Source organism: Stigmatopora nigra, chromosome 12, assembly GCF_051989575.1.
Source record: "Stigmatopora nigra isolate UIUO_SnigA chromosome 12, RoL_Snig_1.1, whole genome shotgun sequence".
NCBI classification, from domain to species: Eukaryota; Metazoa; Chordata; class Actinopteri; order Syngnathiformes; family Syngnathidae; genus Stigmatopora; species Stigmatopora nigra.
The window spans coordinates 14,287,154-14,308,753 of NC_135519.1; the positions used below are offsets into that span (position 1 = coordinate 14,287,154).

Sequence of the window (21,600 nt, forward strand, 5' to 3'; positions counted from 1 at the left end):
CGAACGCTCTCCACTCTGCAGTCTGGTCCTCCGCGCTGAGGAAGAGGAGGAGGAGGAGGAGGAGGAGGAAGCTCGGAGCTTCTGCATTGTTTTCGGCAGCACAGGCAAGGCACGCCACGGCAAGGCAAGGCAAGGAAAGGCAGAGCACCACTGGCCCGGTCGCGCTACGACAACCAAGCCAGCACAGCCGCCAGCAGTTCGAGGTGAGTCCCGAAGCCGAGGCAAATGTTTGTTCTACCCTTCGCGCTCTTTCTCCTCTTGCTTCGCGTGGTTCTAGCCGTAAAACAGCGGCGTCGTCGTCGTTTTGTCCGCATAAGCTAACGCCGAGCGAGGCCCAAAGGGGACCAGTTTTGCCCGCACCAGTGTCCGAGAGGGAGGCCCCACCCTCCGTCCGTGGTCTACTTCAACTTCAGTGGGTGTACGTGTGTGTGTGTGTGTGTGTGTGTGCGCGTGTGTGTCTGCGCCTTTCAGCTTTAGTGCGCCACAGCATCTTTTTTATTCCGCCCTCCATCAAGTGGAGGATGTTGTTGTTTTTAACTGCCGTGATGATGATGAGGAGGAGGTGGTGGTTATGATGAAGATGGTGGTGCAGGCGTGGTCCTGTGTGTTTGTGTGAACGCGCTGGAGCCTGATGTGTGACCTTGCGTTGGCATGAAGGTGTTTGTGGTCAGCAAGAGTGTCATTTTCTCCTCGTTTTCTAGTCGTTCCACGGTGGAAGCTAGTTCGACGCCGCCCCCCACCCACCGAGCCCCCCTCCCCCCCTCCTTGTTTGGTGCAGCTCCCCGGTCCAGAGGCGCTTCTGTTATGTAACGGGATCGGAACGGAGCCACCGCCGCGCTGCGGTCTGTCGCCGGTTCGCTCGACGGGTCGCCGCCTCCTCCGCCCTTTCCGTTGGTTTTCTTTCCAGAGCGGGTGCCGCTCAAAAGGCTAACTTTTTTTTTATGCTCCTTCTTCCGCATTCTCCGCTTATCTTCTCCCCACCTACACCCCCCGATCTGGGACCCCCCTCCCCCATCGGCCACTGGCAAACATTTGGCGACTTGTTGGACATCCGGAGCGAGGTGAGGCGTCGCCATGTTGCGCCACCGGCGATGGAGAGAGTGGGAGCGGTCGTCCACTGAGGGTGGGACAATCTGTACCTAGGCTTTGCATCCCTACCGCTTAGAGTCTTGATATGGCTTTAAAAAGACTCTGTTGTTGTGTCACGGTGACCATTTACAGAAATGAAATGAATGGAGAAAACAAATCTGGCTGTCTATAGCATTGGGGCGTTACTCCGCCCCAAACCAAGCATCAGGGAGCGCCCGCTCTATTCAGCAATTCTGCTTGTGATGTCACAAGTTTGCCTAGCGTGGCGCTAGCTCGTTGGCACCGACGGAAACCAGAGAACAGAGCACCTAGCAGAAATCCGCATCTCCTTGCGCATGTGAAAAATACGACTGTAAAAAGCTTTTATTGGAGTAGCTGACGTGAACCGAGCGCTGCGGGTGGGTGGGCCATATCGCGTGGGCGGGAATGGCGTGGGTGGGTGGGTGTTTGACAGAGTGGTACGCGGCCAGGACGGGGGGTCGGAATGCACGTGGGAGGAAAGACGGATCCCGCCGTAGTTTCCACATCATTATGAAAGCACGTTTCCCAGCGTGTGCGCGTGAGGTGTCCGGCAGGAAGTCGGCCATTACGGGCCGGCTGCCGCCTGCCCCGCCTCCTCCTGCCCCGCCCCGCCCCACCACCGAAAAGCCACGCACTTTTGAATTGGCCCGGTCGATCTAGGTGCCTGCCCGCCATTTTGTCAGCCATTTCCCATCCGTGTTTGTGAGAATAGTTGTGCTTTGGCTTTGAAAGATTCTAGATCCGTCAAATCGTGGCTAAGGACAAAAAAAGTAGAAGACTCCTTTTGTGTGTCGCCTTTTTGACTGGCTTCAAATCCGGCCTTCCCACTTTGAGCTAACTTTAGGATGCCGCTAAGCTAGCGTGTTTCTCGTAAGGAGAGGCCGAGCCGAAAAAAGATGGGATAGCTTTGTGGGGGAGTGTTAAGCCCCGCCTCCCGATGCCCCAACTCATGCCGGTGAGCAAAAGAGCGGATGTGGAAGAGGGTGGAAAGGACCACAGCGCCGCTTAGATTGTCCGTGGGGGCTCGCTCGGGAAGCTGACATCCGACGCCGCGCTGCCCTTTAGGAGCTTTTCGCCAGCGCCCGTCACACTTGGGAAATAGGAGGACGCCGGGGGGAAGGGAATGCGCGTCCTTGAACGCCCGCCGACGGCGCTCCACGTCCCATTGGCTCTTCACGGACGGACAGCTGCCTGCCAAAAGGACTGCCACTCCTTCCTTTTGGGGAATCGACTTTTGAGCATTACAAAGTACGGAAAAAAAATCGGAATATGTACTCCCCCTCGGGCCAGGCTAGACGTCATGTGGCGTCCAATCGTCGGGATGTCCAATCGATGGCGAGATACGGTTTGGATCTGGCGTGTTATTTTTCAGACAATAGGTTTGGGACAACTGGCCTTCCCACTTTTTCCGATACGTTCCAAAAATATTGGTCGTTTGTGTGAAATTGAGCGCACGCCAGAGGCCGGCCGGCCGGCCAGCCGGCAGGTGCTTCGTCGCTACTTGTGCACCTGCACCGTTAAGGAATGCGTTTGATCCCCGCGCCAGTTCTCTCTCTTTTTTTTCCTTTTCCCCTCGAGGCGGATCAGCGAGTAAGTGATGACGATTAGACGTGACGCCGAAGGAAGGGGACGCCTCGTCGGCCCTGCCTTCTGGACGGCCGTCGAGGTGTATTTTCAGACCCAAAGCCGCCGCCGCCGCCTCCGGCTTTTTGTGGGAGGGTTAGGGTTTGTCGTTAAATCTGCCAAATGTCCGGCTGACGTCAGGCACGATGTTGCGCAAAAAAAGGAGAGGCTGGAAGGAAGTCTTTTTTTTTTCTTTTCACTTTCTCTTCTCCTCCCACCGCTCGCTGGCTCGCTCTCTCACTCGCCCGCCCGCCCGCTCGCTCGCCATGTTCCACGCTGGCCGGCCTCCCCCCTCCCTGGCGCCGTCCCAGAAGCCTCCTCCCATTTCCGCCGGAGTTTGGGAACCACGTTTGAGAGAAAACGAGAGAGAGAGAGAAGGAAAGAAGCTTCCCGAAAGGGGCAGCTTGACTGGAGGCCTTTTGGGGTGGGAGTGTGTGGGGGGGCTAATGTCTCAATGTCCTGCCAAATGATCTTTTTCCATTGCATAGAACGGCTATGGCACATAGATTGATCCAAAAAGAGAATGTGTCAATAGATCCTCCCACTTTCAAACCGAGCGAACGTCATTGGGACGGTGCGTTTTGGCCAGAGGAAGAACACTTTTTCAACGGGTGTGGTGGAATATCGGACGTCCAATGAGCGCCCTTCTCCGTATCGCGCCATTGTTTGGCGAGAATTTGACGGCGCGTGAATAACGCTGTCGCCAGACGAGCTTTTAATGGAAGCCTTCTGAAAAATAGATGAGCGAGCGGCAGCCTCCTCCTCGCTCCTTTTGTCCATTTTGTTCCGACGGATGGTTGGAGTGGCCCATTAAAAGTCTGTGGGCCGAGCCGTAACGCCGTCTGCGTGTTTTCCCGTCAAAGGCCCCTCGCCACGGCGCTTTTAGCCTCCGTCGATACATCGATCGACGTGGCCGTAGCGACGGCTAACTGCATTAGCGCTCTGCTTTCTCCCCTTAAACGGATGGCGGCCGGCCGGGCGGGAGGGGCGGCTTCGTGCTTTTAGCCAGAAAGGGCCTCCCACGCACGCACGCAGGAAGGGTGCCGCGGCGGGAAAGATGAGCCAGATTAGACGGGACGCTTTGCTAGCGAGTGCCATTAGCCGATTAGCCGTTAGCCAGCCCTGCTTAATTGTTACATTACCAGCTGCTGATAACGATTCCCGGCGGCTCTTAACGCACTCGACTCATTTGACTGAAGCATTTTTTGAAACATTCTATTATTGCGCCTACTCATGGCTACGCTGCGTCTCCTGGCCCGACGCCAACTCGCTCATTTCCCGTCATGAACCATCCATTTTTGTTTTTCAGGGGGGGAGGAATGACAAGCAACCAACCTTGGACGTAACCGACGTACGTTATACTCGAATGTATTTTTGGGTTGAAAGGTTTCTAATCCAAGGATTTTCAATTGGATGACCCAACAACAAACAAATGATGAATCCATCCACCATTTTTTAGTTGGTGGGCCACGCCCCCCTTAAAGGCAGCATTCAGCAAGAAGCAAGCACCCTGTCGAACAGGCCTTCTTTATATATTTCTGCTTCGGTTTCTTATTTTAGCCATCCTCGATGAGGAGTGTTGGCTCGGCGTGTCGCCCGCTGGCGGAGCGGCGTGGGCGCTTTGACGGTGTTGGTCGCCATGGCGACGGCGTGACGCCGGACCCCATCGCGTGGGAGACCAAATGAATTCGTTCTCGGATCATCTGCTGGGAAGATCTGCCGCATTGGTTAACGTTAGCCGCCGTTGGTTACCCGGGTAACGACAACCAATGATGCCGTGAAAAGGACAAGCGTTCACAATCCATAGAAAAGATCAGATTTGGATGGAGCTTGACAACAGCAAACGTTTGCTTTCATGTAGAGTAGCAGGGCTCGACCAAACGGGGGCGCTCTCGTGTCACTACGCTACGCCTATATTAGTGTTGGTCATATGAATTCAAATGGATAAAGATTTGTCACATATTTGGTGTTTCTCAAAGAATGTGTACGTCGGGACAATTGACGTATTTATCGTTTGTTATTTGTCGGTGGACTAGTTCTCCAAGTTGTGTGCCATGGATGACGGTTGATGTGCAACGGTCGGTCTTTTTATCCACGGGCTGGTGCTTGACGGATTGCCCGTTTTCTTTTGCAGCGTCCGCTGAGAAAAGGGACTCGGCCAGTCGGGCAGCCGGCCACTTGGCCATCCGCCGGCGACCATGACGTCGGTAGCGGGCGAGTTGGAGCACATGGAGATCCAGCAGCAGTACAACAGCGAGGGCGTCAACAACCGCTGGGACGCCGACGACAGGGACAACGAAAACAGCTCGGCCAGGCTCTTTGAGCGCTCGCGCATCAAAGCCTTGGCAGGTAAGTCTTTCTCCTTCTTAATTCGCCCCTTAGCCTAGCCTAGCATAACCTAGCCTAGCCTAGCTTAGCCGGTCTCTGCAGATAGTCCAGCAAACATTTGGGCCACGTGCTCAATTCTTGTGCTCTTAAATATTCTTTTATTGTTGATATGCAAACAAAATGGTAAGAAAATAATTCCGTTTCTTTAGGAAAGCTAAAGAATATTTAACTGAAATAAGTTTCGTAATCGTAAATAAATAGAAAAAGTAAAGCAACATCGATTTATTTAGTGGAATTATCTTTTTTTTTAATCCGAGATGTTGAATCAAGTGCGGGAATGCAGTTAGCCAGTAGAGGGCAGCCTTTAGCCTGTATCCTAAAAAAAGAAAAGGAATTTTCTGTGATGTTTGTATTTGTGTTTCATGATAGCACATTTTTGTCAATGTGTGACGAGGACATCTTCCCTTTTCACATCATCTCCCATCCAAACTGTCAATCTCCATGAAATATGACCATTTCTTGGACCGCCGTGTACTTTGATCTGCTTCTCTGCGTTGTGATAATCAATTCAAGATTAACCTGGTAGTCATTCTCATTGGCCGCCGTTGACCACGCCACAAAAGGCCGATCCGTCCAAACTTGATTGTTTCAACCTCAACGGCACGTAAACATGAGCCACCAAAGTCCACTTCCACTGTGTGTTGACGGGAAGTTGTCACGCCAGCTTGACCAAAAGGGTTTGCCGAGAGGAACTTGCGTCGTTGCCCTGGAATGTCTTTGTGCGTGTTGGGAGAGTGGAGAGGGGAGGGGGGCGGGGCTCGAGGAAGTGGCGCTGGTGGGCGGGGTCTTGACACCTAGGTGTAACATTTGAAGCGCGTCTACGCGTGATAAACTCGGTTCAATCCGCGTCCGTGGCCGTCAATGGGACGGAAAGCGTTGTGCAAAGCTCAACCATTTTAGACATTTTAAAATCGAGTTCTTTTTTTCAATGGAATTGAAATGAATCGTGGCAAGCCTTTGGATGGGACTTTGCTCCGTTAGCTTGGCCGGTGAACATTCTTCGGAATAAAGTTGAAAGTTCAGTCGCCGCGTCTGTCAATCATCTACCGGTCGCCCCTTGCTTTGGCCTAGATGTTGATTCATTTGTTCATATTTAGCATTAAAATAACATTCCTAGCATCCAAGTGAGTCCTGGCAGTAGGAAATTGCACCCTTTTATCCATTTGACTGCCTGATACTCGGCGAAAAAAGCCGCGAGCTAATCTTAGCGTGGGGATGTTTGGACTGGGGAGGAAAAAGTGGCTTTCCGCCACTTTTTCCCACCCATTGTTGTCGTCGCCCCGGACCGTCCCGTCCCGTCTCCTTATCGCGTTCCTTGGCCCGATTTGGCGCATCCCGCGCCATTGGCGCCCGCGTTCCGCCCAAGTGCTGGCTTACAAAATGGCAGCGCTTTCCAGAAAGACCTCAAATGTTTTAGCAAACATTCAAAGTAAACAGTAAGTAAGAGTAGCCTTTTATCGTGCAAATTAAACATCATTATGGAGTATTTTTACAAGGTAACATTATTTTAAAGTGATTTTTAATTGCTATCAGCAGATAAATGACCATTTCAAAAATTAAGCAAGGGTTAAAGAATTCAAACCACATTCAAATCCCTTTTATTTAAAAAAGGCAAAGATGTATTTGAACAGTCAACATGTTATATTTACTTATTACAATGAGAGCAGAAGATCAAAAAAAGTGGGAGTGAAAAGTCATTTGTTGGAATTTGCATGCGACGGGAGCTTTTTCTTTCTTTATGTGTGTGTTTGCTTGTCTGCCTGGCTGGGGAGAGCCCGCCCCTTAGGCGCGCTGCCATTGGCTCAGGGCTTTTAGTGGCCTCTCCCTCCCTCTTTCCTCTGGCCCCGCCCCGCGGGAGCTTTTCAGCGCACGTCTGGCCGAAGGACAAACGCCATCCTTCCTTCCTTCCTTCCGTCTTTTCTCTCTCTCTCTCTCTCTCTCTCTCCTGCCGTCCCTCCATTTTTTTTGACCCGCCCACCTTCCGCCGCCCCTCCGTGGCCTTTGGGCCGAGGTGTCGCAACGCTTTGCTGGTCCGGCGCGGCGCACACGCGGATGGCGGCCGCCCTTCCAAGCGGCGGGTCCACGTCCGAGGCCGTTTGAGCACATTTTGGAACGCTTTAGTCAGTTGAGCATGGAGCTCCAGAGCGCTTTTTCTCCCACGTTGGACTACGCCGGCCCGCTCCCCTCACCCTCGCCTCCGAGGGTCCCCAGCCCGGGGCCCGGCGGAGGCGGCGGCGGCGGAGGCGGCGTAGGCGGCGGCGGCGGCGGCGGAGGCTTCTCAGCCCAGGCGGCCTTCAACTACAACCAGCTGGAGGGCCGCTTCAAACAGCTGCAAGGTATGCACGCAGATGTCTTTGCTTTTCTTTGGCAAAAGAGGGAAAAGAGCAACGCCAGATCACTTTCTTTTTCTCCTCTGAAATGTTTTTGGGGATTCTTTTTCTTCTTCTTTTTTTTTTCTTGGAAAGTATCCCAAGGCGAGTACGTGCTGTGGTGGAAGAAAATGTGGCTCTTCTCCATTGGAGCACCAGTTAGACGGCGTGACATTTTTTTTTAGTTGGGGGGGGGGGGGGGAAGAAAAAAACATCCCGAGAATGAGTGAGCCATGGATGGGGTCTCCACCCTAGTGCTTTGGGAATGGGAAGGAAGACCTCCTCCTCCTCCTCTTTGGGACTCTAGTATTGTTTTGTCTGGCCCTCCTGGTCCGTCTTTACCCCCCCTCGCCCTTGGCCTTTTTGGCCCCGGTCACGGCCAGCGCCGCCCTCCTCGTCACTCCCGGTCCTTCCGGTCCGGAGAGACGTGGGCTAACCTGGGGAATGTTGCCGTCTCCCTCCCGTGGTCTCTGAGTCAGCCACCCTGGTACTTTGGCGCTCTCCAAAGTACGGCCAGTACTCTAATGTTATATCCCGACGTCTACTATTCCATTATTTGTTTTTCATGGCGTCCTCTGGGCGGGCCATTCTTTTACAGGGTCTTGGGTTTTTTCTTCTGTTGTTTGGGCATTGTCCTCTGGACTTGATTCCTGTTGATTTTGGGCCATTGACAGAGGCTTCCTGTTGATTTCACCTTTCTTCTTCTTCTCTGTGTTTCACACCCATTTTGGTGGCTTTTCCCAAACTTTCTGAGCAGTGGGGGCGTATGCGGGTCACTCCCTGTGCATTTGGCATCACTTCCTGTATTGGAGGGCTAAAAAAAAAAACAATGACTACCCATTGAAAAAAATGATAAGATTTGGTTCAAAAATCGAATATTATTTTCTATAGTCTCATAAGAAAGAATAACTTTGCCATTTTTCTGCATGACGAGCATTGAATTATTCTTTTTTTTTTGCGCTTGAAAATGTTTGCGACCAGAAGGGAAGCAGTTTGTCCTCCCTCCAGGACTCGACTTGAACTTTTGCGTTTATCAATGGCCGCATTGAGTGGCGGCCGCTCACGAGTTCCGAGAGTCGAAGTGGGCCGGGCCAAAAAAAAAAGAAAACCAAAACATTAAGGAATGCCGCCAAGTTGCGCAAAAGCCGCCCGGTTCGCCGCGTGATCGCGTTCGCCGTTTCTCAATACTTTTGGCCTTTTTCTTTTGTTGTTTTTTGTCTTTTTGCGGCGCCTCGACCATGTCCACGTACGTGGTGTCGTGCCGCTCCACTCCCTAGTGAAGGGCGCCATTGTCGGCGGGCCCGAGGTGACACCGGGAGGAAACGACGACGACGGCCGGCGCCCTGCCGTCAAAGGGCTCTTTGATGGACGCCTGCCAGTAAATGGGGGAGGGGCCCAGAGCCGAGGTCGCTATCTGCACTCCAGATGTTTGTGCTAGCTAGCGCTTGCAGAGTGTCAAACAATGCAAAAGAACCACTTAGTGGGACAGAACTGCTCCCTCTGAGCATTTGCTCTTCCTCTGGCCAACATGCACCGTCCCTCCCATCCGTGAGTTCATCGCTTGTGGAGGAATGACGGCAAATGTAATAACGGCTTTCCATTCCTGGGATGGAATGGGATGGGACACTCCCCTTAGCCATGACATCATTTCAAAGTATGATCGGCACCCAAAGCCCCGCCTTCTTTTTCTCATTTTTTTCATTTTCTTCATGTGGGGTCCCCACATTTTGGGGGGGACAAGCCACTCCTAAAGAAGTTCCCCAAGAAGCTTCCAAGTGTCTTTTTGCCAAAGAGGGAAGAGGAGAAACTAGCTTTCTGGTGCTCCTGCCTGCTAAATAATGAAAAGCCCCGTCAGGTGATCCAAAAGTAATTGGCCGTCCGGCCGGCTGGTTGGCGCTCTCCGCATGTCACGGCGCTCGAGTGACACGGCGACCTTGGCTAGGTCGCCGTGACGACGGCCACTGACAACAACACTGGTGTGGCGACAATGTCCGTCCTCCTGACGAATGAACGCAATTCGGTACGAAGACGAGCTGGTTGACAAGCACGCGCTGCTTCGTTAGCACCGGCGTGCCATTTTGAAAAGACGCTTTGTCTGCGTTTCCCCGCGGAATGTCTCACGCGCGCATCAACGCCGCGGCCAGTCATCTGCCAAAAACGCCGCCCGGGGCGGTCGGACGTGACTCCATCCCGTTGTGCGCGTTCGTTGCGCGCCGCCGTTTACCATCGCTCGCCGGGGTGACGGCAGGCCGTCGACGGGGATGGGGGGGGGGGGGGGGAGATCCCGTGGGACCTGGAAGAATGTCGGAATGCCGCGAGTGGAATTGTGTGTTTTGCGCGTGTGCTTGGCGCCCATTGGCTCGCCGTCATGCGATCCGCCGCTGCCACGAAACATACAACAGACATGGGAGCCGCTCTTAGTGGATCCAGATGTGGATTGTGGATGGGGGAGTGGCCCGGCCGGGCCTTCACCGGCCTGACCCACTTTCCAATCCGGGAAGTCTGGTGACGCAGCGTGCTTGTCACGGCCGTCAAATGATGGACGCGAACGCTGGCGACTGCCGCCACGGTTCTCCCGGGTTCAATTTCTCGGTCTTGAATGCCGGGCAATGAGTGACACAAAAACAATGTGTAAAGCTTTTAGTATTTTGAACGGATTCCATTGCAGGAACGTCCGTCAACGTCCCGTGATCAGCCACAATTGCTGTTTTTCTCTCCGGGAAGGGCGAGCCCCAAGGCGCTTGGCCCGGTGACCCCTCGGGATTTTGCGCCCTCTCCCCATCGGAAGCAGAGGATGACATTTCATCACTCTGCCGTTGATCCGCCGCATCCATTCGGCGTGGGAGGATTGGCAGCAAAATATTCCCTGGCATGTCTGAAGCCAAGATGGCGTGGGCGAAGAAGGCCCATTGATTTAGTTGTATATTTTGCGTCTCCATGGCGACGGGCATCTGCTTTTGGGTTAAGGTCACGTCCTCATTCAATCAATACAGCACTGTCTCCACTTACTGCGCACACACACACACAGAGTGCCGCTTCCTGTGAGTTGAGCAGGAAAAGGAATCCAAGACGTTGAGTGCCCCCGCGGGTCACACGATCCGTATTGGCGAGGGAGGGAGGGGAGGAGCGTCGCAATGGCCTCACCGTCGGGTTTTTTTTCGTCTTGTCTCCTCGCTTTGTTTGGATTTGCGGCCTTCCGTTCTTTGTCTGACATCCCGTGGTGTTTTTTTTTTTCTCTCTGCATTTTTGGCTTGCCTACTTTCTCCTTTTTTATTTTGGAAATTTTCTCAAGACACGTTCTCCTTCCTTCCTTCCTTCCTTCCGCCAGCGGTTTTTCACCGCCCGCACTTTAGCTTTGACCTTGTTTAGTTTTTTTAAATATAAAAGAAATGTCATTTGCTGCAGGGATCATTTTTTTGTTCTAATAAAGATAAAATCCTTCCTCGATGAAGGAATATTCCCATGAATGAAATCAAGCGTTTTTAAAAATGAAATGTGTGTTTTGCAGACGAGCGCGAGGCCGTCCAGAAGAAGACGTTCACCAAATGGGTGAACTCGCACCTGTCGCGCGTTTCCTGCCGCATCACCGACCTCTACGTGGACCTGCGGGATGGACGCATGCTCATCAAGCTGCTGGAGGTCCTCAGCGGAGAGCGGCTGGTGAGCGCCCGGCCGGGCCTTCCCTCCTCCCGCCGGTCGGTCTCTTCCTGGCCGCCGGCCGCCACTTTACCTTTTTTTTTTTTTTTATTTTTAGCCCAAGCCCACCAAAGGGCGCATGAGGATCCACTGCCTGGAGAATGTGGACAAGGCCCTTCAGTTCCTCAAGGAGCAGCGCGTGCACCTGGAGAATATGGGCTCGCACGACATTGTGGACGGAAACCACCGCCTGACGCTGGGTCTCATCTGGACCATCATCCTGCGCTTCCAGGTAATCCAAAGTTTAAAGACTGTCTCTTTTAAAGCCTAAAAACGACATAGTATATTTATAAGAATGCATTAAAATGAATTTAGAATTGGACTTTGTCGAATGATCATCCAAATTAGCCAAAAATAATATTGACTTTTCATCTGAACGTGAGAGCCACACAAATCCAATATTTGTGTGATGACAAAAATGGAGCTTTTTCATTGGCGGGATCATTTTATTTCTTCTTTTTTTGATCTCTGGCCATGTGTGGCTGTCACCTTCTCCCGATGAAATTTGCATCCGCGTTGTCACGTGGAAAAAAAAAAAGGATTTACACTTCATTAATCTGCCGGGATTAAACGCAACTCTTGAGGCATTTAAATCCGGCAGCGACGGCCCAAAATTTGGCATTGCATTTTCCCGCCATCATTTTGCTCGGCGGACCGACCGACCATGTTGGCCGTTGACGCGCCTTCCCGTCTGGCTCAGATCCAAGACATCAGCGTGGAGACGGAGGACAACAAAGAGAAGAAATCGGCCAAAGACGCGCTGCTGCTGTGGTGTCAGATGAAGACGGCCGGGTGGGTGCTGGGCCGACTTTGCCATCGTGCCATCGCGCCATCGCGCCATCAGGACATGAAAATATCATTTTTTTTGTTTGGTTCCCACGCAGCTATCCAAATGTCAACATCCACAACTTCTCCACGAGCTGGCGTGACGGGATGGCCTTCAACGCCATCATCCACAAACACAGGTGAGCGACGTGCTCCACCCACCCCCCCGGCCAGCTCCGCCCCACCCCACCTTTTGACAACACTCTTTTTTTTTTTTTTTTCCCTTTGCCAGGCCCGACCTGATCGACTTTGACAAGCTGAAGAAATCCAACGCCCACCACAACCTTCAGAACGCCTTCAACATGGCCGAGCATCACCTGGGCCTCACCAAGCTGCTGGACGCCGAAGGTCAGCCGTCCGGCCCAGGGGCCAAATCCTCCTCCGCCGCCGCCGCCTCCCCGTCCCGCGCCCTCGGCTTTGTCCGAGGTCCCACCGCGCTCTCCTCTCGCCGGCAGACATCAGCGTGGACCACCCCGACGAGAAGTCCATCATCACCTACGTGGTCACCTACTACCACTACTTCTCCAAGATGAAGGCCCTCAAAGTGGAAGGCAAGCGTATCGGCAAGGTGAGACAAAAGTCCTCCGACCACCAGCCCATCCGTCGGAGCCCAGACGTCCGCAACGTCCGCAACGTCCACACTGTCCACACTGTCCACAATGTCCACCGCAGGTCCTGGACAACGCCATCGAGACGGAGAAGATGGTGGACAAGTACGAGTCGCTGGCCTCGGAGCTGCTGGAGTGGATCGAGCAGACCATCATCATCCTCAACAACCGCAAGTTTGCCAACTCGCTGGTGGGCGTCCAGCAGCAGCTGCAGGCCTTCAACACCTACAGGACGGTGGAGAAGCCGCCCAAGTGCGTACGGGGGTGCCGCCAACGTCTTTGCCGGGGCCGTCCGCTCACGTCCCGCTGGGTCCCGCAGGTTCACGGAGAAGGGCAACCTGGAGGTTCTCCTCTTCACCATCCAGAGCAAAATGAGGGCCAACAACCAGAAGGTGTACACGCCCCGCGAGGGCAAACTCATCTCGGACATTAACAAGGTATATTTTTTATCGAGCCGCTACCCATAAGCGTGGTTAGGACTGATAGAAAATGGGACGTTAAGATGACTTGTCCTCTAAGGCGTGGGAGCGCCTGGAGAAGGCGGAGCACGAGCGCGAGTTGGCCTTGCGGACGGAGCTCATCCGTCAGGAGAAGCTGGAGCAGCTGGCCCGCCGTTTCGACCGGAAGGCCGCCATGAGGGAGACCTGGCTCAGCGAGAACCAGCGCCTGGTCTCGCAGGTGAGCCGGCGCGAGCCGGCGCGAGCCGGCGCGAGCCGCCCTTTTTGCCCATCGGCCACGGGCCGGCCACCGTTTTGCTAACCCGGCGCTCCGTCCCCCCCCGCAGGACAACTTTGGCTTCGACCTGCAGGCGGTGGAGGCGGCCACCAAGAAGCACGAGGCCATCGAGACCGACATCGCCGCCTACGAGGAGCGCGTTCAGGTGGTCCATTCGTTCCTACGTTTGCCAAATTCTTCCACGCGTTCCATCTTGGTAACTGCCACCGGCCAATCCCGCACAGGCGGTGGTGTCGGTGGCCAAAGAGCTGGAGGTGGAGAGCTACCACGACATCAAACGCGTGACGGCCCGGAAGGACAACGTCATCCGCCTGTGGGAGTACCTGCTGGAACTGCTCAAGGCGCGACGGCTGCGGCTGGAGCAGACGCTGGGCATGCAGAGGGTCTTCCAGGAGATGCTCTACATCATGGACTGGATGGACGAGATGAAGGTGAGTTTGTGGTGTCCGGCCATCGCCATCCTCTGGCCCCTCTGTGACGGCGCTGCCTCCTCTTCTTCTTCTTCTTCTCGGCAGATGCTGCTGCTGTCTCAGGACTACGGCAAACACCTCCTGGGCGTGGAGGACCTGCTGCAGAAGCACGCCCTGGTGGAGGCCGACATCGGCATCCAGGCCGACCGCGTCCGCGCCGTCAACGCCAACGCGCAGAAGTTTGCCGCCAGCGAATCGGAAGGTGGGAGTCGCCCCCTTCAGGCCGGCGCCGTCCCGTTGACGCTGTCACTTTTGCCGCTTCAGGGTACAAGCCCTGCGACCCCCAGATCATCAAGGAGCGGGTGGCCCACATGGAATTCTGCTACCAGGAGCTCAGCCAGCTGGCCGCCGAGCGCCGGGCTCGCCTGGAGGAGTCGCGCCGCCTCTGGAAGTTCTTCTGGGAAATGGCCGAAGAGGTGGGTGACGACGGCGGCGACGGCGACGGCGGCGGCGGCGGCGGCGGCGTCTCAGCCGACTCACCTTCGCCCGTGTGTGTAGGAGGGCTGGATCCGCGAGAAGGAGCAGATCCTGTCCTCGGAGGACTGCGGCAAGGACCTGACGGGCGCCGTGCGCCTGCTGAGCCAGCACAAGGCCCTGGAGGACGAAACCAGCGGGCGGGCCGCCCACCTGCAGCAGACCATCAAGCAGGGCGAGCAGCTGGTGGCCGACGACCACTTTGGGGCCGACAAGATACGAGAACGCATCCGTGACATTCGGGTGCGTCCCTCCCTCGCCGAAAGTCAATGGGACGCCCGCCTTCATGCTGCTTTGTGCCGCTTTCAGGAGCAATGGGCAGCGCTGGAGCAACTCTCTGCCGTGCGCAAGTCTCGCCTGCAGGAGGCGTGCAACCTGCACCAGTTCCAAGTGAGACGGACCGCCTTTTTCCAAATAATCATAATAAGAAGAAGAAGTGACATTGACTGGGCGCCTCCACCACGCAGGCGGACGCCGACGACATGGACACGTGGATGCTGGACGCCCTGCGCATCGTGTCCAGCGTGGACGTGGGCCACGACGAGTTCTCCACGCAAGCGCTGGTCAAGAAGCACAAGGACGTGGCCGAGGAGATCGCCAGCTACCGGCCCGTCATCGACGCCCTGCGCGAGCAGGCGCGCACGCTGCCGCCCGAGAAGTCCGAGTCGCCGGAGGTGGGTGGGTCGTTCGGGGTGGGGGGGGGGGGGGGGGGGGGGCGGGGGCCCTCCGTCCCACCTCTGTCCGCTCACGCCCCGCCCCTCCAACCATCAGGTGCAGACCCGCCTGGCCGGCGTGGAGGAGCGCTACAAGGAAGTGGTGGAACTGGCCCGCCTGCGCAAGCAAGCGCTCCAAGACGCGCTGGCCCTCTACAAGATGCTGAGCGAGGCCAGCGCCTGCCAGCTGTGGATCGACGAGAAGGAGCAGTGGCTCAACGGCACCGACATCCCCGAGAAGCTGGAGGACCTGGAGGTGGTCCAGCATCGGTAAGAAAAGGGGGCGGAGGGACGCCACGCGGACGCCACGCGGACGCCACGCGGACGCCACGCGGATGCCACGCTGACGTGCCGACGGCCGCTCGCCCCCAGCTTCGAGAGCCTGGAACCCGAGATGAACAATCAGGCCTCGCGGGTGGCCGTGGTCAACCAGGTGGCCCGGCAGCTGGTCCACAGCGGCCATCCCGGCGAGAAGGAGATCAAGGGCCAGCAGGACCGACTCAACACCAGGTCCGGTTGGAGAGCCGGCGGGCCGAGACCTGGACGGGCCGTCGGAAACAACTTGGTTGTCCCCCCCCCCCCTCAGGTGGAGTCACTTCCGAGACTTGGTGGACCGGAAGAAGGAGAGCCTGAGCTCGGCCTTGGGAGTGCAGAACTACCACCTGGATTGCAACGAGACCAAGTCCTGGATCAAGGAGAAGACCAAGGTAGCGTTGCTTCTCCGAAAGAGGACCGGGAAAAAAAATATCCCCCAAAAAAACCCCAACTTGACCCTCCCCCAAGGTGATCGAGTCCACCCAGGAGCTGGGCAACGACCTGGCCGGCGTCATGGCGCTGCAGAGGAAGCTGACGGGCATGGAGCGAGACCTGGCCGCCATCGAGGACAAGCTGGGCGACCTGGGCAAGGAGGCCGAGCGCCTCTCCTCCGAACACCCCGAACAATCCCAGGCCATCACCGGACGCCTGGGCGAGATCACCGGGGTGTGGGAAGAGATGAAGGTGGGTGGGGCCACGGTGCCGCCGGCCGGGGACGGGGGCGCCGGTGGAGACGCATCCGACGTCCGGCCCGGTGCAAAACGTTGTCTGCTGTCCGCGGCAGGGCACCATGAAGAACCGCGAGGAGTCGCTGGGCGAGGCCAGCAAGCTGCAGCAGTTCCTGCGCGAGCTGGACGACTTCCAGTCGTGGCTGTCCCGCACGCAGACGGCCATCGCCTCGGAGGACGTGGCCAACACGCTGGCCGAGGCCGAGAAGCTGCTGGGCCAGCACGAGGGCTTGAAGAAGGAGATCCGCAACTACGAGGAGGACTACCAGAAGATGCGCGACATGGGCGAGACGGTGACCCGCGGACAGACCGACGCCCAGTACATGTTCCTGCGCCAGCGCCTGCAGGCCCTGGACACGGGCTGGAACGAGCTGCACAAGATGTGGGAGAACCGCCAGAGCCTGCTGTCCCAGTCGCACTCCTACCAGCTCTTTCTGCGGGACACCAAGCAGGCCGAGGCCTTCCTCAACAACCAGGTGGGTCATGCGGGTCTTCCCCGACTCACGCGTACCTTTGCGTCCGAGCAGGAGTGGGGGGGGGGGGGGGGGGGGGGGGCGGATTCCGGGGGTATTGCGGGTCTTCCCCGACTCACGCGTACCTTTGCGTCCGAGCAGGAGTACGTGCTGGCCCACACGGAGATGCCCACCACCCTGGAGGGGGCCGAGGCGGCCATCAAAAAGCAGGAAGACTTCATGACCACCATGGACGCCAACGAGGAGAAGATTGGCGGCGTGGTGGACACCGGGCGGCGCCTGGTGGCGGACGGCAACATTAACGCCGAACGCATCCAGGACAAGGTGGACTCCATACACCAAAGGTAAAAAAAAAAATAAAAAAAAATGAAAAGAAAGTGGCCAACGCCGCCTCCGAGGTCACCGCCATCACCGAGGTGGTGACCGAGGCTAATACCCGGCCGGTCGCTCTCCAGACACACAAAGAACCGAGCGGCCGCCAGCGATCTCCTGGCCAGGCTGAAGGACAACCGAGATCTGCAGAAGTTCCTGCAGGACTGCCAGGAGGTGAGCCACCGCCGTTGGCCGGTCTTCCGTCGGGCTGACGACAGCGCGCGTCTTTCCCCGCCCGCAGCTGACCTTGTGGATCAACGAGAAGATGCTGACGGCTCAGGACATGACGTACGACGAGGCGCGCAACCTCCACAGCAAGTGGCTCAAGCACCAGGCCTTCATGGCCGAGCTGCAGTCCAACAAGGAGTGGCTGGACAAGATCCACAAGGTCGCTGGCTCAAAATGGCTGTTATTGGCTGTTACGGGGCTCCCGCCCTTAACGCCCGTAAAAATGTCAAGAGCGCTTCCCGAGCTTTATTATTATTATTTTATTTTTTCTTTGGCCACAGGACGGCACGGCGCTGATGGCCGAGAAGCCCGAGACGGAGGCCATGGTGCGCGAGAAGCTTTCGGCGCTGAAGAGCATGTGGGCGGAGCTGGAGTCCAGCACGCAGACCAAAGCCAAATGCCTGTTCGACGCCAACAAGGCCGAGCTCTTCACCCAGAGCTGCGCCGACTTGGACAAGTGGCTGGCCGGCCTGGACGGACAGCTGCAGTCGGACGATTACGGGAAGGACCTGACCTCCGTCAACATCCTGCTCAAGAAGCAGCAGGTGGGCCTACCTTGGGGATTTGTCTGAGGAGGCGGGGCTCCTGACGCGCCCAACCTCCGGCTAGATGCTGGAGAGCCAAGTGGAAGTGCGGCAGAAGGAAGTGGACGAGCTGCAGAGCCAGTCGCTGGCGCTCAGTCGGGAGGGCAAAGGCTCCGAGGAGGTGGACGGCCAGCGCAAGGGCGTGGAGTGCAAGTTTGGCGCTCTGAGGGCGCCGCTCCAGAGCCGTCGGGACAACCTCATGGCCTCCAGGGAGATCCACCAGTTCAACCGCGACGTGGAGGACGAGATTGTACGTCCACCGAAAATTTCTTTTTTCTCCGCTCACGTCTTCATCTTGTCATTCTTTTCCCCACTGCCGCCACCGCCGCCACCGCCGCCACCGCAGCTGTGGGTGGAGGAGCGCATGCCCTCGGCCGCCTCCACGGACCACGGGCACAACCTGCAGACGGTGCAGCTCCTGATTAAGAAGAACCAGGTGGGAGGGCATCCCGGCCCTTCTCCTCTGGCTCACCCCGCAGAGCCGCCCTAAATCCCTCCTCTCCCCGCACCCTTAGAGCCTGCAGAAGGAGATCCGCGGCCACCGGCCGCGCTACGACGACATCTTCGAGCGCAGCCGCCACGTCCTTTGCGAGGACCGTCCGGCGGCCGAGCCCATCCGCCGGCGCCTGGACGAGCTGCGCGCCCTGTGGGAGCGCGTGGGCGAGGAGACGGACAAGCGCCACGCCCGGCTGGGCGAGGCGCACCGGGCGCAGCAGTACTACTTTGACGCGGCCGAGGCCGAGGCCTGGATGAGCGAGCAGGAGCTCTACATGATGTCGGAGGAGAAGGCCAAGGTAGGTCCGGTGCCCGCCCGCCGCCGCCGCCGCCGCCGTCGTCGTCGTCTCTGACTTTTGGCCTCCCAGGACGAACAGAGTTCCGTGGCCATGTTGAAGAAGCATCAGATCCTGGAACAGGCGGTGGAGGACTACGCCGACACCGTGCACCAGCTGTCGGCCACCAGCCGGGGCCTGGTGGCCGCCGAGCACCCCGACAGGTAAAGCGGGCGGGCCGTCGGGACGAGGAATGCCGGACGGGAGAGGTCCCTGACAGCCGGACTCGGTCTCTGCCACGGCAGCGAGCGCGTGGGCATGCGCCAGTCGCAGGTGGACAAACTGTACGCCGGGCTGAAGGACCTGTCGGAGGAGCGGCGAGGGAAGCTGGACGAGCGCTTCCGCCTCTTCCAGCTCAACCGAGAAGTCGACGACTTGGAGCAGTGGATCGCCGAGAGGGAGGTGGTGGCCGGTTCGCACGAGTTGGGACAGGATTACGAGCACGTGACGGTGAGCCGCGGAGGGACGGGGGGGATTTGCCAGTCGAAAAGAAACCCGGCGAGGGGCGGGGATTTGCCAGTCAAAAAGAAACCCGGCGAGGGGCGGGGATTTGCCAGTCAAAAAGAAACCCGGCGAGGGGCGGGGATTTGCCAGTCAAAAAGAAACCCGGCGAGGGGCGGGGATTTGCCAGTCAAAAAGAAACCCGGCGAGGGGCGGGGATTTGCCAGTTTGTGGAGGAGGAAAAGAAACATTTTTCTAAAAAAGAAACATTTTCTTTCCATTCTTCCAGATGCTGCAAGAACGCTTCCGCGAATTTGCCCGCGACACCGGCAACATCGGGCAGGAGCGGGTGGACGGCGTCAACCGTCTGGCGGACGAGCTGATCAACGGCGGCCACGGCGACGCCGCCACGGTGGCCGAGTGGAAGGACGGCCTGAACGAGGCCTGGGCCGACCTGCTGGAGCTGATCGACACGCGCACGCAGATCCTGGCCGCCTCCTTCGAGCTGCACAAGTTCTACCACGACGCCAAGGAGATCCTGGCGCGAGTCCTGGACAAGCACAAGAAGCTGCCCGAGGAGTTGGGCCGCGACCAGAACACGGTGGAGACCTTGCAGAGGATGCACACGGCCTTTGAGCACGACATCCAGGCGCTCGGCACGCAGGTCGGAAAAGAAGGAGAGAAAAAAAGGTAAAATTGGACGTCTTGTTCTAAAAAAAAAAACATTTTTTTTTCTTCAGGTGCGCCAACTTCAAGAAGACGCCGTCCGTCTGCAGTCGGCGTACGCCGGCGACAAAGCCGACGACATCCAGAAGCGGGAAGGAGAGGTTAGCCCCAGTGTTTTTTTTTTTTTTTTTTTTGGCCTATGTCCCCCCGTTAGCACTTGGTGGTCTCTAGCTTTTATTCCGACAACGTTGATTCCTTTCCAAAGAGGGAGGGGGGAGAGGGAAAGACAAAAATGGGCCCTTGATCTTTATACGGGAGGCAGGGGTCAAAAGTTAGGAAGTGTGTCGATGGCAATGATGATGATAACGAGGCTGTGACGGTGGGCTCTATTCCATCTGTTTGCATTCAGAAGCGAAAGGGTCAGGTGAGACAGGCTTGTCGCGTCGCCGGCTGGCAAAAAGCGAGCGAGCGAGCGAGCGCTCTCTGCTGCTTTCATCCTCGTTGACTAAAATGAAAGAGCAAACATTTTAGCTTCCGCTTGGTGGCCTTCAATTGTCTTTTCCCTTCCCTCCCTCCCTCCCTCCCTCCCTCCCTCCCTCCCTCCCTCAAGCATGACTTTTGAGTTTGAACGGCGCCGCCCGCCGACGCTCACGTTTCCTCCATCTGGCGACATTTGCTTCCAAATTCAAGTCCAGCAAAAATAACATCGGATGGCCCGGCGTCAGCGTCTTCTTTTCTATCCCAGTGGGACGGACTGTCTGCCGCTAGTCGAGGCCCACGGCGTAGCCCGGGCGCTTCTGAGTCTCTTTTGCCCCTCCCCCTGTGCAGGTTTTGGAGGCCTGGAAGAACCTGCTGGAGGCGGCCGAGGGCCGACGAGGCAAGCTGGTGGACACGGGCGACAAATTCCGCTTCTTCAACCTGGTGCGCGACCTCATGCTGTGGATGGACGACGTCATCCGGCTGATCGAGGCGCAGGAGAAGCCGCGGTAGGCCCAACGCCCACCCCCCCCCCTCGACCCGGCGTGGAGAGGAGCCAACGTCCGCCCGGCCTTTTCCGCAGCGACGTGTCGTCGGTGGAGCTGCTGATGAACAACCACCAGGGCATCAAGGCCGAGATCGACGCCCGCAACGACAGCTTCACCGCCTGCATCGAACTGGGAAAGGCACTCCTGGCCAGGAAGCACTACGCCTCCGACGAGGTGAGCCCACGGACCGGCCCACGGACAGGCCCACGGACCGGCCGGCCCGCTTTTTGGACAGAGTGGGATTTTGCGCCTTTCTTTCCAGATCAAGGAAAAGTTGCTGCAGTTGACGGACAAGCGGAAAGAGATGATTGACAAGTGGGAGGACCGCTGGGAGTGGCTCCGACTAGGTGAGAATGCCAGACGAGCCAGGCCGCGAGGTGACGCCACGTGACCCCGCCGCGACGCCGCCGTGACGCCGCCGTCCGTGTCCCTGCTGGCAGTGCTGGAGGTGCACCAGTTCTCTCGCGACGCCGGCGTGGCCGAAGCCTGGCTGCTGGGCCAGGAGTCGTACCTGTCCAGCCGCGAGATGGGTCAGAGCGTGGACGACGTGGAGAAGCTGATCAAGAGGCACGAGGCCTTCGAGAAGTCGGCCGCCACCTGGGAGGAGCGCTTTGCCGCCCTGGAGAGATTGACCACGGTTAGTCGCTCGTTTCTCTTTTGTTCAAATTCCATTCCTGATGTCAACATTTGGATGCTCAGATGGAATTACTGGAAGTGAGAAGAAAGCTGGAGGAAGAAGAGAGGAACAATCAGACGTCCGCCGCGCAACAAAGGCGAGTGACACGCACGCACACATTGGCCTGCTGCCGGTCCACTCTAACGGGTCTTTCTTTTTTAGGGAGGGCGAGGCGCCGAATCAAAACGGGCTGAGCGAGGAAGTGGACGCGGCCAGGGTTAGTTACCGCTCCCCCGCCTACCAGCATTACT

At 57.1% G+C, this 21,600-nt stretch overlaps 1 protein-coding gene across 3 annotated transcripts in view; it reads left to right on the top strand.

Annotated features, from left to right (window-relative positions):
* Positions 1 to 21,600, top strand: part of sptbn1 (spectrin, beta, non-erythrocytic 1) — a 26,427-nt gene continuing 4,827 nt past the window's right edge. Inside the window, exons 1-39 of one of the 3 annotated variants that reach the window (XM_077729137.1) lie at positions 1 to 203; positions 4,868 to 5,082; positions 10,999 to 11,150; positions 11,245 to 11,418; positions 11,887 to 11,978; positions 12,071 to 12,151; positions 12,244 to 12,359; positions 12,467 to 12,579; positions 12,684 to 12,871; positions 12,939 to 13,056; positions 13,139 to 13,297; positions 13,404 to 13,499; positions 13,579 to 13,785; positions 13,870 to 14,026; positions 14,089 to 14,240; positions 14,323 to 14,541; positions 14,608 to 14,688; positions 14,766 to 14,972; positions 15,070 to 15,281; positions 15,384 to 15,521; positions 15,598 to 15,718; positions 15,795 to 16,010; positions 16,111 to 16,530; positions 16,669 to 16,871; positions 16,983 to 17,073; positions 17,141 to 17,287; positions 17,409 to 17,672; positions 17,737 to 17,961; positions 18,058 to 18,147; positions 18,227 to 18,505; positions 18,575 to 18,705; positions 18,787 to 18,991; positions 19,272 to 19,646; positions 19,723 to 19,809; positions 20,477 to 20,634; positions 20,709 to 20,847; positions 20,936 to 21,020; positions 21,114 to 21,310; positions 21,373 to 21,566. In XM_077729137.1, coding sequence (XP_077585263.1) covers positions 4,932 to 5,082; positions 10,999 to 11,150; positions 11,245 to 11,418; positions 11,887 to 11,978; positions 12,071 to 12,151; positions 12,244 to 12,359; positions 12,467 to 12,579; positions 12,684 to 12,871; positions 12,939 to 13,056; positions 13,139 to 13,297; positions 13,404 to 13,499; positions 13,579 to 13,785; positions 13,870 to 14,026; positions 14,089 to 14,240; positions 14,323 to 14,541; positions 14,608 to 14,688; positions 14,766 to 14,972; positions 15,070 to 15,281; positions 15,384 to 15,521; positions 15,598 to 15,718; positions 15,795 to 16,010; positions 16,111 to 16,530; positions 16,669 to 16,871; positions 16,983 to 17,073; positions 17,141 to 17,287; positions 17,409 to 17,672; positions 17,737 to 17,961; positions 18,058 to 18,147; positions 18,227 to 18,505; positions 18,575 to 18,705; positions 18,787 to 18,991; positions 19,272 to 19,646; positions 19,723 to 19,809; positions 20,477 to 20,634; positions 20,709 to 20,847; positions 20,936 to 21,020; positions 21,114 to 21,310; positions 21,373 to 21,543 — 6,417 coding nt within the window. In that variant the 5' untranslated portion in view covers positions 1 to 203; positions 4,868 to 4,931 and the 3' untranslated portion in view covers positions 21,544 to 21,566. Of the gene's footprint in view, positions 204 to 4,867; positions 5,083 to 7,089; positions 7,458 to 10,998; positions 11,151 to 11,244; positions 11,419 to 11,886; positions 11,979 to 12,070; positions 12,152 to 12,243; positions 12,360 to 12,466; positions 12,580 to 12,683; positions 12,872 to 12,938; positions 13,057 to 13,138; positions 13,298 to 13,403; positions 13,500 to 13,578; positions 13,786 to 13,869; positions 14,027 to 14,088; positions 14,241 to 14,322; positions 14,689 to 14,765; positions 14,973 to 15,069; positions 15,282 to 15,383; positions 15,522 to 15,597; positions 15,719 to 15,794; positions 16,011 to 16,110; positions 16,531 to 16,668; positions 16,872 to 16,982; positions 17,074 to 17,140; positions 17,288 to 17,408; positions 17,673 to 17,736; positions 17,962 to 18,057; positions 18,148 to 18,226; positions 18,506 to 18,574; positions 18,706 to 18,786; positions 18,992 to 19,271; positions 19,647 to 19,722; positions 19,810 to 20,476; positions 20,635 to 20,708; positions 20,848 to 20,935; positions 21,021 to 21,113; positions 21,311 to 21,372; positions 21,567 to 21,600 lie in introns of those variants that run through there. The other 2 variants (XM_077729139.1, XM_077729138.1) reach the window with 2 other exon arrangements.